Source organism: Zootoca vivipara, chromosome 3, assembly GCF_963506605.1.
Source record: "Zootoca vivipara chromosome 3, rZooViv1.1, whole genome shotgun sequence".
NCBI classification, from domain to species: domain Eukaryota; kingdom Metazoa; phylum Chordata; class Lepidosauria; order Squamata; family Lacertidae; genus Zootoca; species Zootoca vivipara.
Window position 1 is genome coordinate 81125436 of NC_083278.1, and position 14228 is coordinate 81139663.

The following is a 14228-nucleotide window of genomic DNA, read 5'->3' on the forward strand; positions in this document are numbered from 1 at the left end:
CTGTCTTCATGCCCAGTTCAGTGCTGCTAATGCAGCGTGTGGACAATTTTTGAAACTTTTTTTTTATTAAAAAAAGTATTAAACTTTACAGGATGGAGGATCGAATGTTCTGCTTCCGTAAGCCTTTTATACAGGAAATCATACACCTGTATGCTACAGCGTTAGTGTATTGCTAACTTCTGCCTATTTATAGAAGCACTATCACAATAAAAAATGGGAGGGAAAATGATTTTTCCACATATATTACAGCAGGTACACACACAGAGAGCTATATTTTTCTGTAAATAGTTGGGTTTTTTTATTTAAAAAATCTATAACTGTTCCACTGCTGCTCTGATAAGCTCCAATAATGCATATCTCCTTGAACAGCAGTATTTCAAATGCTCTTGGTAATTTCACCGGGACAGCCAATGTGGTGTAGTTAGAGTGCTGGACTAGATTCTAGGAGATCAGGGTTCAAATCCTCTTAGCCATGAAGTTTACTGGGTGACCTTGCACCAGTCACCTTCTGGCAACCGAACATACTATATAAGTCTGTTGTGAGAATAAAATGGGTAGATTGGAATGTGCATGCCACCTTGAGCCCCTTCTAGGGGTGGCACATCCTGTTTCACCGCCTGAGGTGAAATGGAAGGTGCCCTGGCACACTGCCCTTGCTGGAGACTCCCTTACCTTGGTTTTGTGGAGGCAAAGCAGCAGTGATGGTGTGTTCCATTGTAAACTCAAGAGATCTTCTGTGCTCCATGAGATCTCACCAAAAAACTGGTTCTGCTACTGGCACTGCTTCTTTGCCAGGGGTGGTTGGGGGCCCTTGTGGGGATGGAGACTCTTCGGCTTCTGCCTCCTAAGGAAGCTGCCTCAGCCCCCACCTTATTTGTCAGTGAAATAAATCCTAAAATGAGAATGATTGAACTAAGGCTGCAAGTTCCAGCAAAATTTAATGCAAATGGACAGCCGGTTCTTTGTTAGGATATGATGCCTGTCTACTTGCAAAAAAACAAAAGAAGTGATGATTGCTGTACTGAGTATTTTTGTGATCATCCATTGTTCAACTGCTTTGTGCTGTTTTAATTCATGTCCAGAATAAGAAGTAAAATAGGATGGCCTATATTTAGTACATTTGCTATTACGTTTAGTAATAATATCAATCAAATAAATAAATATTTGCAGTCCTGACTTTAAAATCATTTGTGTTTGACATATCTTAAAGATCTAATAGTACATATATGGCAATATGTACATATTAAAAAATATTTCTGCTATGCAGTCTATCCAATAGTTTATTTCACCAGTCTTTTTATAAGTCTAGTGAATTATGTGTCTCAGTTGGAATTCTCCTCTTAGTAGAAAACATGCACATTCTTCATCAGATACTGGCCTTTTATAGTAGCAGAAAGATATTGGTGTGCACTTGCTCTTCATGTTCTCTCTGCTATCTCACATGTTGGTTCTCTACATCTGCACAACTTGCTTCTGAACTGTGGGATTCAGGACCACCACAATATTGCCCCCCCCCCAATCTCATAAAAGAGATAAAACCCTAGTTTTAAGCAGTGCTATTAAGTACTTGCTACATATTTCTCAGTGGGACGCCGGTGGCGCTGTGGGTTAAGCCTAGGGCTTGCTGATCAGAAGGTTGGTGGTTCGAATCCCCGTGATGGGGTGAACTCCCTTTGCTCGGTCCCACCTCCTGCCCACCTAGCAGTTCAAAAGCATGTCAAAGTGCAAGTACGGTAGATAAATAGGTACCACTCCGGCGGGAAGGTAAACGGCGTTTCCATGCGTTGTTCTGGTTCGCCAGAAGCAGCTTAGTCATGCTGGCCACATGACCCGTAGCTGTACGCCAGCTCCCTCAACCAATAGAGCGAGATGAGCGCCACAACCCCAGGGTTGGTCATGAATCTCATGACTGGACCTAATGGTCAGGGGTCCCTTTACCTTTACATATTTCTCAATAGTTACGGTACAGGTAAAATTCAAAGACTTGCTTCTTATCTCTCAAATTAGCAATTTTACTATGCCTTTGGCCATGCATAGTATGTCCAATCTGTCCAATAATCATATCCTGAGATGCAGGTGGTTGAATGGGTGAGAGTCTTTCAATGGTGCTTACTTCAAAATACTTCAAAAACTTGGCAATGGAGTCTCTATATACAGTATATAGTGCCTTGTAGAATTATTGCAAATGTAACATTCCATGAATACAGTATATGAAATGCTATGTTTTGCCAGGCACTGGAAATTATGTTTCAAGTAAAAAATATTCATTCTGGCAAATGCTGAAAGTCACACAAGGGAGGATATGGCTGTCAGTCATTAAACAGGATGATTGAATAGGTGACAGTATTAAAAATGTGACTGAAGAGAAATTAACACCAATCTCTCTCTGTTTTTCTTTCTTCTTTCAGTTATTTGCCACCTTCCTTGCATGAATGGAGGCCAGTGTAGTTCAAGAGATAAGTGCCAATGCCCTCCTAATTACACTGGTAAACTTTGTCAGATCCCAGTGCAGAGTGGCAGCGCTCCAAAATTTTATCGTAATCCTCAGCAAGCAAACAAGGCCGTGGGATCGCATGTCATCCATTCCACGCATACTTTACCATTGACTATGCCTGGGCAGCAAGGAGTAAAAGGTAAATGATTTTCCCTATTGGCTGTGGTTTTACTTTTTTTTAATTTTGGCTGCCAGACTACCAGAGACAGTCATAACATCTGTCCACATAGCTTTAAACATAGCTGAAATTCTGAGCCTATCTGAATGACAGAATGCTATTTTCCTTAGAAAGTTCAGAGAATGAAAAGGAAAAGTTCTTGAAAGGCTGTTTGATAAGGTATTTTCATTCATTCTGATGCAAGAAAGCCCCCTCACTTTCAAAATGGAACTGATGTCTGAGATGTTATCCCTGTCTCTTTAGAAAATACATTTTCCTTCTGTTGGACTTTGTTTGCCTTTTTATTATCTTGGTTGTCAGATAGGAATCCATCCAGGAATATATAAGACGAGAGACCATATGAAAGCACCATATTTGCTTTGATCATTTAAATTTGGTTGAACATTGCTGGATGGTCATGGTAGGTCAAAAGGGCACTTAGATTATAGCTGCTAGTTGACAGCTGTGATGTCATTTTCGTATGCAAGGTTGAAGCTACAGTACGTATTACACAGAGAAGAGTCTATATTTAACACCGAATTTTTAAAGCAAGTCAGCAGCTGTTGATTAAAATAATCCTGCTCTCCCACTGAATATTAAGGCTGCTAATCACAAAACCTTTTTTTAGAGTAGCCTTCCCTGCTCTTTTGTGTAGCTAGGGCTATTTTTCTCTTTGTTTTGGGATTTCACAGAGTTCTCAGTTCAGGTAGATCAACAGCTACTTTGGGGCTGAAATGACAGGTTCAAATAACAGATGGGAGCCCATCCATTTTTCTTTGCACCTCTCCTCTGGTTGTAAATCAGAGGTTCCAAATTTCACACTCCAGTCCCAAAAGAGTCTCTGTAGATGCATAGAGGGGGGGGACTCCTTTCATCTTTGTTAAAATGGGCCAGTCCATTTCACACACACCCCTCATTTTTGTTTTAGAGGACAACAACCTTCCTTGTTTGGAGGTTGCCAACAACCTTCCTTGTTTGGAGATTTTCTATATTTTTCCCTTCTGTTTCTTTTTCCAGTGAAATTTCCTCCTAACATTGTGAACATCCATGTGAAACATCCCCCCGAAGCTTCAGTGCACTTTCACCAGGTTTCAAGGATTGATAGCACATCAACAGGACACAAGGCAAAGCCATCCCAATCAGGACATTCTCAGGTTTCTTATCAAAGTCTACCATTTCAGAATACCCAGAAAGTGCATTCACCCTACTCTCACCAGCATCCTGTTTCTCATGTGTACCCTATTTCTGCTAAAACCCAGCTTGGACGATGCTTTCAGGAGACTATAGGGACACAGGTAAGAAATATAAATATTATTGGTAAGGGGATCATTAGGTAACCCATTCATGTTTTAGAACTTATGTCTGAATACAAGTGTTTAATATAGGTTTCATAAAAGTCTAAAGGTTTGGGTTCTGGCAGGCTTTCCTTCAGGAGAGAGTTCCTAATTAAGAAACCTCTGCTGTTTGCCGTTAGTGATTTAACTTATTGGGCAAATGGTTTAGGGTTTATCCTGGGGGTGTGGGTGTTTTTATTAAGCATGTTAATTCACATAAATTAGACAAAGTTGCTTTTGAGTACAATGGGCCCAGTCCAAATCTGACTCTCTTGATGAATGAGGTTATCTTCAGTACATTGAATAGTTCTATGAAGCGTACTGGTATCACTGCAGTTGACAAAGCATCAGCTTTATGTACATACAACTTTGAGAGATGAATTGGAATCTGCTGCTGTTGATCCTTCCAGAATGGCTGTAGGGATTGGACATTCTGAATGGGACTATATGATGCCTGAAATTTTTACTCTTGTTTGCTCTTAGATCTGAGAAGAGTGTGATACTAGCATTTGACCTACTATTCTATGAATTGTGTTAATTAACCTTGAATAGTCTTGGAGAGTAAATTTCTTGGTTTAGAGCAGGAATGAGGAGCCCATGGCCTTTCAGTTGTTGTTGAACAACTCCCACCATCCCTACTAATTGGTCCTGCTGGCTGTGGCAGATAGGAGTTGGAGTCCAAAAACATCTGGAGGGCCAGGGGGTCTGCCAACAATTTTGTAGAAGACCTTAGTATTATTAATCTTTTGAACCCCTTGAATCTCAGTCCATAGCTCAGAATATTAGTATCATCATAAAGCTTAGACTAGAGTATTACAATCAGAGGTTATTATTCCACAGAAATTATATTCAAAAGAGAAGAAAAGAAGGGAGAAGAGAAAATAAGAGCTTAAGAAAGAGAAGTCGGAAATGGGGGAAATAGCTTAAGATTTACTGGAAAGTCCCAGTATGAACTTTACCATCATCTCACTATCCAATTGCCATCTTGATGCATGTTTACGGAATACATCTGGCACAAAGTAAGCCCTGGGCTGGACGCCAATGTTGGCTCTGTGAAAGTACCCAAAGGAAAAAAATGGCAAAGAATAAAGAGGCTACAATAGGGGAAACTAAAGAGAGAATATAGAGGTGAGCACGGGTGAGCCGGGAGGGAAGAGAACTTGTTTCAAACATTTTATTCATTAATTCCAGAAGGGCAATTTAAGCTATTTCAAAAAGAAAATTTGGCATACTGCAGGTAGGCCTAAAAGCCAGGTGTTCAATGGCAACAACATCTTGCCATGTCAGAATTCATTTTATGGATTTGGTTTTGCTCTTCCAGTTTTTTAAGTGCAGTTTTTACGAACTAAATTCCATTTTTTGTAGGCAAATCCTAGTACAGTGGTGCCTCGCTTAACGAATGCCCTGCTTAACAAAATTTCCGCTTAACGAAAGGATTTTTCGAGCGGAGCTTGCCTCGCCAGACGAATGCGTTTTACGAAAAATTCGTCTAGCGAATCGCGGTTTCCCATAGGAATGCATTGAAATTCAATTAATGCGTTCCTATGGGCAAAAAAAAAATTCAAAAAAAAATCTATGCATTCCTATGGGATTCGCTAGACGAATTTTTTCGCTATAAGAAAAGACCCGTGGAACGAATTAATTTTGTCTAGCGAGGCACCACTGTATCTATGAAATATAGTAACCTCTTCACACCTAAGCATATATAAATATATTATAACTTTAGAAGAGTAATCTCTCACACATGGATACTGATCCAAAACTCCAAGAGTGCTCCAAAATGTTTACATATACTGTATTCGTAATCCCCTTCATTGTAATGTAGGCAACTCTGTGTGCAGTTGAGGGTATATGGAGATGGTCTGACTGTTGCAAAAGCTGGAGAGCACAGTTCCCACATGTGCCAACAAAAATATTAACGGTGCATCAATATATACAGCTAAATCTGTTTAGACTTGCAATCAGACAAATATTGTAGATATTGTAGAGTGAAAAATAATCAGGACAGATGAAAGTAAATGCTTCTTAACACAGCACATAAGTAAACTAGAATTCACTACTTCAAAAGGTAGTGATGTCCACCAATTTGGGAAGGCTCTAACAGGGATTCAAAAAAAAGTATTCATGAGGGATAAGGCTATTGAGCGATACTAGTCATGATGCCTAGATATATATTACCTCACAGGCGCTGGAGGAAGAGAGAGAAGTCGTAATCTAAACCTTGATTTACAAGTGAGGTATCCAGTTACTGAGACCAGTTTCCTTATCATTTTGCCAGTTCCAGTCCTACTGGTTTGACTAGTTTGGTGGATCCACTCTTACAATCAAGAATCACAGGGTTGGAAAGGACCCTGAGAGAACATCCCACCAAACCCCAATATCATAGCCATACCAAGTTCTGTAGTTGTAACAATCCATTAAAGGTTCTGAAGCCCTGAGCTCTTCAAGAAAATTTATCTTTGAATTCCTCTCCTTAGTTTCAACCGTTTAGCTATGATATGCAGAGTGTGAACAGAAGATTCTGCGTAAACACTTCCTATGTGAGCTCATTCAATCACTGCTTTAGCTTTTTGCAGTGGACCTTTGCATCCTAGTATTCTAGGATTCCTGGGACCCAGGTGGCTCTGTGGGTTAAACCGCTGAGCCTAGGGCTTGCTGATCAGAAGGTCAGCGGTTCGAATCCCCACGACGGGGTGAACTCCTGTTGCTCGGTCCCTGCTCCTGCCAACCTAGCAGTTCGAAAGCACGTCAAAATGCAAGTAGATAAATAGGAACCGCTACAGCGGGAAGGTAAACGGCGTTTCCATGTGCTGCTCTGGTTTGCCAGAAGCGGCTTCGTCATGCTGGCCACATGACCTGGAAGCTATAGGCCGGCTCCCTCGGCCAATAATGCGAGATGAGCGCGCAACCCCAGAGTCGGTCACGACTGGACCTAATGGTCAGGGGTCCCTTTACCTTTATCTTATCCTAGGATTCCTGTTGCCAACATTATAGTAAACTAGAATACCTGTAAATTTGCTTAGTTTTATCTATAATGTCTTGAATTTTATTTTTAAAAATCTGACACTTCTAGACAGTGAGCAGAGTGCATGCAAATTCCGTAACTTGGCACCCCTAATTTCATAGAATTAAGGAGAACTTGAATAATGAAGAAGGATGATCTGAAAGCTGTAAGAAGCGCAGGGATTTAGTTTTGGAAACTTTCCTTTACCACCCTGACTGGTCTTCTGCCCCCAAATTAATTGCTCTAATAGTGTTTAAATTTGAACCAGATCTTTTCATGTAATCTTCTAGAATGTTTTGGTTTTGTGTGTAATGAGAGAAACCCCAAATTCTATTTGTATTACCTTGAGACCATTTTAATATTAATATCTCACTAAGATTTGGGTGACTTCTCAAGATAAACAGATGAATTTATTTTCTTGACATATTTAATACTTGCTCTGATGCAACAGGTGGGAACATATATGGGTTACCAACCCCACCTCCCCATTTCGTATTCATTGAATGTAATCACTTCAAATGTTTATATCTGTGCTGGGTAATCTCCATAATACTACTTTGCTCAGCAGTTGTCAGTGTTTATGTATTTTCTTGCATGGTGGATTTCTTAAGTTAGATTTGGTGCTCAAAAATGTTTTATTAATTACTTTGGGATCAGAGGTGATTTTACTGTCTGCAAACGAGACTGGTAATGTAATGCGTGTGTATGTCTTGGCAAAGTATATAATCTATTGCAAGACCGGATTAGTCTTGCGACTTCTATCCAGCATTACAAATGTGTTGTATTTATAAGATTCTTAATTTATATAATGTGTTGTAAATATATAGTCTTGTGTCTGAAGACATTAGTACTATTTCTATTTGTGCTTATATTCTGGAACAATCTTAACTCAAGTTTGGACGATCTAATTTGGATATTTCCAGTCTTCAAGTATTAGAAACCATCCATGATATTATATAATATTTTGATGGACTGTATTCTGTGTCATTCTTAAACACAAGTTTCCTTTTTCCTTCTGTAAACAGGATTTATTTATTTAAAGCATCTTTGCTCTAATATTCAGCCTATTCAAGGGACCTAGCACAGTTGACCAACATAAGAGAGTCACTGCCCTCAGGCTTGCAATCTAAAATATGGCGCAGAAGGAAAAAGGATCGGGAGGGAGAAGCAAATCCCAGAAACCAAGGAAATATAAACTTAAATAATTATGGCCTTTAGTGACCTGCTTGGTAATTCAGCAGGTGATGGAAGCCATTACCTTTTAATGCTCTACGGTTCATCTGTGATTAATCTAAAAGAAATGAAAAGCAAACTTTTTATTTCCTTAATCTGACCATGAGTTCTAGTGGTTCTTTTGCCTGTTTCCCTTGATTTTTATCTTTATTCTACCCCCTTCCTGCTGAAAAACGACGCACACATAGATTTCTGCTTCTGGCATAGTTCCAGATAGAGCTTTCAGGAATCATCAACACTCTTCATCTATTAAAATCACAAGCACTCCAAGGCGGAACTGTAAAATGTAAAGCCTAATGTCTTGGTCAAATACCTCTGTTACTGTATGTTCTCCACATGTGGGAAAACACCTCTGTACAGGAGGAAAACATGTTGCTTCTTAGCTCAGGATCATTGTGTGCCACTGGCCAAATTACACTTGTACCAATCACTTTGAGTGCATCTTTGTTTTGGAAAAGCAGCATACAAATATCAAATCAAATAAATGGTTCTTGGTTTCGAGGGATGTTGAGAAGAATAAAGTGCATAGGGCCAATGGGGAATTGGAATTCAAAAGCAGAAATTGAGAATACAACATTTCTGTGCCATCAGTTTGTGAGCTTGTCAGTTCATTTGGTATTGGGGTGGGTGTGGGTGTGGGTGTGAGAGAATATAGGGTTGGAGGTTAAAAAAATGAAGAAGAGGAAAGGAAACTGCTTTGGGGTGGTACTTCCTTTTCATGCAGGTGTACAGCATTTTTCTTTTTTGGAGTCTTGATGTGTTTCCTTTAGGGAGGCGGCACAGTGTTTCATATTTTAAAAATTGTTGGCTGTCATACAGCAGCTATGATCCAAAAGTAATTCAACTGTAGTCCACAGGCTGGTTTTTTCCGTACCATTAAGAATATTGGTCAACTCCATGCCTATACTTTGAGTCTTTTTGGAAGCCAAGAAGTCTGGCAGCTTAGAGCTCTGGTCAACTGAGTCTTATTAAAAGCAAGCAAACAAGCAAGTTTATGTTTCTTTTCCTTGACTCCCTCCCCTTTCAGCTGCTTTTCATTTTAATTCTAATAAAAATGCCTTTATTATGACATACAATATCTTGTTATTCCTCAAAATATGTTTATAGCGTCAGTGATACAGACAATAAAGTTTGTACTACTAATGTGTGCCCTATTAATTTTCCACATGATTAATGTGTGTTGAAATTGTTATGGGATGCTTGAATGTAGGAGAAATATAATTTAATACATATGTCTACCATGTGTCAAGAGTTTATGTATTAAGGCTCAGTTTTTTTAAAAAAAAATTTAATATATTTGCATCTGTTTGGCTATAATTGCTGCATTTGGGTGTTGCCACTGATGTTGCTTAAATTGGATAGTATTAATTTAATTCATTTAATGCAGGGCTTTTCATTACTGAGGACCACACAATTTACTTAAGCTGCATGTAACTGGTTGGCATTGGTCTGCCTCGGGAGACAACGGTGGAGTGTGCCTTTGGGGGTGGGGTCAAGCTGTTGGAAACGTACAGCGCCTGCTATGTTTTAGGGACCAATGCGGGAGAGACATGTTTTGTAACCAATACCATTTGTATGCAGTTTTATGCAGATACCAGATGCTAAGCAGTAGCTCAGGCCTCCTCAACCTCGGCCCTCCAGATGTTTTGAGACTACAATTCCCATCATCCCTGACCACTGGTCCTGCTATCTAGGGATCATGGGAGTTGTTGGCTAAAAACTTCTGGAGGGCCGAGGTTGAGGAAGCTTGCAGTAGCTGGTTGATGTGCTTATTCTACTACAGCATCCTTATCTAGAATTTGTTGCTCTTGAACAAGAAGGGGGGAACCTCAGTTATTGAATCAGGATTTGGTTTTTGATTCAAGATGTGAGCTCCATGCTAACATCTATAGGAACACTGTTCCAAATCTGTGGTCCGTATAAAAACTAAACACAGATGAGCCATGCCCACTTTGACCTGTGGTGTGGCAGCATACCTATACTTTGGAATCTCCTGCCTGTCTTTGCTGTATTCTTTTCAGCATCTTGTTAAAACATTATTGTTTAGGCAAGCTTATCGAGATATGTAGAAGTTACATGTGTATCTTCTGAGGATTTCAATCATCTTTTGAATGTTTTAAAATACCTCTTTTAATGGTTTCTTCTCATGAATATTAATGTTTTATACTTTCGTAAACCACTTAAGGACGCGGGTGGCGCTGTGGTCTAAACCACAGAGCCTAGGGCTTGTCGATCAGAAGGTCGGCAGTTCGAATCCCCACGACGGGGTGAACTCCTGTTGCTCGGTCCCTGCTCCTGCCAACCTAGCAGTTCGAAAGCATGTCAAGTGCAAGTAGTTAAATAGGTACCGCTCCAGCGGGAAGATAAAGGGTGTTTCCGTGTGCTGCTCTGGTTCACCAGAAGCTGCTTAGTCATGCTGGCCACACGACCCTGAAGCTGTCTGCGGACAATCGCCGGCTCCCTCGGCCTATAGAGCGGGGTGAGCGCCACAACCCCAGTCGTCCGCGACTGGACCTTACGGTCAGGGGTACCTTTACCTTTAAATCACTTAAGAGTTTTTCTAATAATCAATACATAAATTTTGTTAAGTAAAATAAATAGCTGTGGGACCGTCAGGAGGGCTTCTCCCGATGATTGCAGTGATCTGGTCACTGTATATAGGACAAGGCAGCCCTTTCAGTAACCTGGTTCTAGATCACTGAGGACTTTGTACACTAACAGCAATATTTTGAACCTAGCTTAGTAATATACTGGCATGTACTTGGTAACGTACATGCTTTGAGGAAAGATCTGTTCATTCACAGGCAGGTTTTGCAAAAAAATTCTTAGGGAAGGCAAATAATATTCATTTCATTGGTCTCCCAACTATATTTCAAAATGCTACATTGTAATTTACCATTGTTATTATTTTAAAAAATATTCTTCTTCAAGTAAAATCAGATGCTTTGCACTTCTTGAATCACTTTCCCTCAAGAGTAGTCAAAATATCTCATAAAGTAGAATAGTTATAATTGCCTGGAATTCCTTGAAGCTCAGGGCTTGGTTTCAGGAGGTCTTAAGCAAACACTGTCAGAAATCTGCATGGATATATTTACTTTGCCATATCAGTGCTCCATAATATCAGAGGATTAAATATGTATCAAATAGCAAAAGCATCAAACACTGTTTTAATGAGTTGATAAAGGAAAATGCAGTGATTGTTGCTTGCTTAAGAAGAATGTTCAATGGAAGCCAAAACAAATGCTGTACAAGTTCTTGAGAAAATCTGGAAGTATTTAAGGGTTTCTCTCCTCTTCAATCTGAGACTATATAGGTTTATGTGCCAGTGTTGTATTGGTTGGTATTCTTCAGCTTAACAATCAGTTATTCAGTGAGGAAATACGATAATTTTATCAGCAATACAGATAAACAAGTCTTTGCACTTTATGAATTTTAAAATGAAAAAAATGAGGGAAATGACTTTGCCTGCTCCACGGAAAGTTCAAGGGTGTGTCTGTTCACCTTGGAACTGACATTGTTGTGGTATGCGAAATGTATAGCCTCTGAGCTGAATCTTAAGGTCATGATGGCTTACTTCACAGACGAAACATCACCTGATTTCAGTGCCATTCAATCATGTAATATCACTTTATTGTTGACTATATTATTATGGTGTTTAAATAAAAAACACACAACAAAAGGCAGCAGATGGGTCACAAAACTGCAGGAATCCACCAAGACTTTCTGATCCTCACAGCCAGTGTGGTTTGGCACTGCTGTGACACTGTTCATCATGGTGAGAGCCCTTTCTTGAACTCACTTAGCTGTGCTGAAACAGATGGAGACTTGGGCGTGGGCATTGTTCTGCCTCCTTTTAGGCAGCCAGTCACTAGTGGCAGTGCCTGACTTGATAACAGACTGGAATAGCTTGAAATGATGCCGGGATTCCTGCTTCCTTGTCCCGCAAGCAATGTTTCGATCTTAATCTTCTGTTTTACCCTAATCTGTCGATCTGGTGTTTCTTCTAATTTTAGATTCTCATCAGCGCTATGGGATCAGTACAATAGCTTTACTGTTGCCAGTTTGTTTGTTTTTTAAATATTTACGGTAGCAAACTTAAATGCCCAAATGATTATGTGCTGGATATATCCCTGCTTATGGTTTTTATGTGTAAATGTGCAACAGTTACAATCTTATAAGCAATAATTTTCAACATCAGTGCAAGTGATACCACACCTAAACCAAAATTGAGGTCATATATTAAACTTAACTTTCACAGCAGTTTAGTTTATTACTAAATGATCCATTTTATATTCAGAGTATTCAGATATCACTGGCCCATTCCTGTGAACTGTGTAACTAAGGCACCACCATAAGTTTAGGGTCTCAGAACTGGTACAATCCAGCAGTTCAGTCTGTCTCCTTTCACGAGCAGTGCAGCACAATGCCAACAGCAGCAACCTCTGTTGACACTAACTGGGGTGGACCTTATACAGTGGTACCTCGGTTTAAGTACTCAATTGGTTCCGGAGAGCCATTCGCTCCCCGAAAAGTAGTTAAACTGAGTGCCATTTCCGCATGTGCGCGAAGCGCTTCTGCACATGCGCAAACTGCACAGATTGCTTCTGCGCATGCATGCACTGCGCAGATCGCTTCTGCGCATGCGCGCGCCGTGGAACCCGGAAGTAAACCCTTTCGGGGCCGCAGAGTACTTAAACCGAAAGTACAGTACTCAAACCGGAGCGTTATCAAACCGAGGTATAACTGTATGCCATAGATAAAACTTTTGTTTCCACTAAAATGTGTGTCTTGCCAGCTAGCTTAGATGTCGGATCACCTTAGGTTCACAGCTAGTAAAATAGAAAAATGCAAACATGCTAAAACCTAATAAATATTATACGTACTGATCAGCCAAAATTAAAATCAGTGGCAGCCAACAAAGAGCCTTTTTAAATAAGAGTGTATTATTATTATTATTATTATTATTATTATTATTATTATTATTATTGCTGCTGCTAATATTATCACTATTACTATTTTATTTTGGTACTCACCCTTCACCGTGAGATCCCAGGGCAAGTCGCAACCATGTAAAATACAACATTAAAACAGTTTAAAACAAATCACACTCGCAGCCAGAGTGAGTCCTAAAAATATAGCTCACAAGTGTCAACAGCCAGGGTAAAGAGGTGAATCTTCAGCATTCAACAAAAAGCTTTCCAGCTTGGGGGCTGCCACAGAAATTGCCCTTTTGTCTCCCACAAGCTTTTGAGGGTAGAGAAAGTATGATGAGGGAGCTCCTCTGTTGATCTTAACTGCTACTAGGAGTCAAGCTCTTCAGCAAACTAACTAGGTTGACCTCCTCTATAAGGGATTCAATGGGGAGGGTGTCACAACTAAGCAGCAGTCCATGCTCTGATAGCAGCCAGATTTACATCTAGATTTCATATAACTTCTGTTCTAAAGCAGCTGCACTGGTTGCCAGTTTCTTTAAGATATTTGTGCCCAAAATATTTGAAAGGCTGCCTCCTTCCTTGCATTCCATCCTGGGTGTTGGTCAGTAAAGGAGGCCCTCTTGGTTGTTCCACTACTCTTGGCAGCTTGAGGAGTTGGTGGCTCAGGAAAGGCTCTGTGGTAAACCTCAACATTGAGGAACTCCCCCAGAGGGACATCTGATACATACTTTTTCACCCTCTGCTTTATGCTGAAGACTCACCAGTTTACCCTGCCCTCATGACAGTTGAAAATATTTTTGTGACATTCCCTGAACACTAAATTAACCTGATGATTGTTGCGTGTGGTTGGCTGGTTTTATTGTGTTTTCCGTTAGTGTATATTGTTTTGTTGTTGTAACCTGCCCTGGGACCTTAGGTGAAGGGCAGGTAATAAATATAATACATACAGTAATAGGAAAATAACCTTATTTTATGGATCTCATTCTGTGTCAAAAATGTTTGACACTTTTAAAAATTGTCTGTCCTCTTTAAGCTTTTGAGGAATAGGTTAGGAGCGAATTTCAAAAATGAT

The 14228-nt window shown here is 40.0% G+C and overlaps 1 protein-coding gene across 7 annotated transcripts in view; it reads left to right on the forward strand.

Annotated features, from left to right (window-relative positions):
* The window catches only part of LTBP1 (latent transforming growth factor beta binding protein 1), a 199293-nt gene that overhangs the window by 69093 nt on the left and 115972 nt on the right, over positions 1-14228 (forward strand). For all 7 annotated transcript variants that reach the window (XM_035108252.2, XM_035108243.2, XM_035108244.2 and 4 more), the window contains exons 6-7: positions 2409-2633; positions 3669-3946. In XM_035108252.2, the coding sequence (XP_034964143.2) occupies positions 2409-2633; positions 3669-3946 (503 nt within the window). The remainder of the gene's footprint in view (positions 1-2408; positions 2634-3668; positions 3947-14228) is intronic.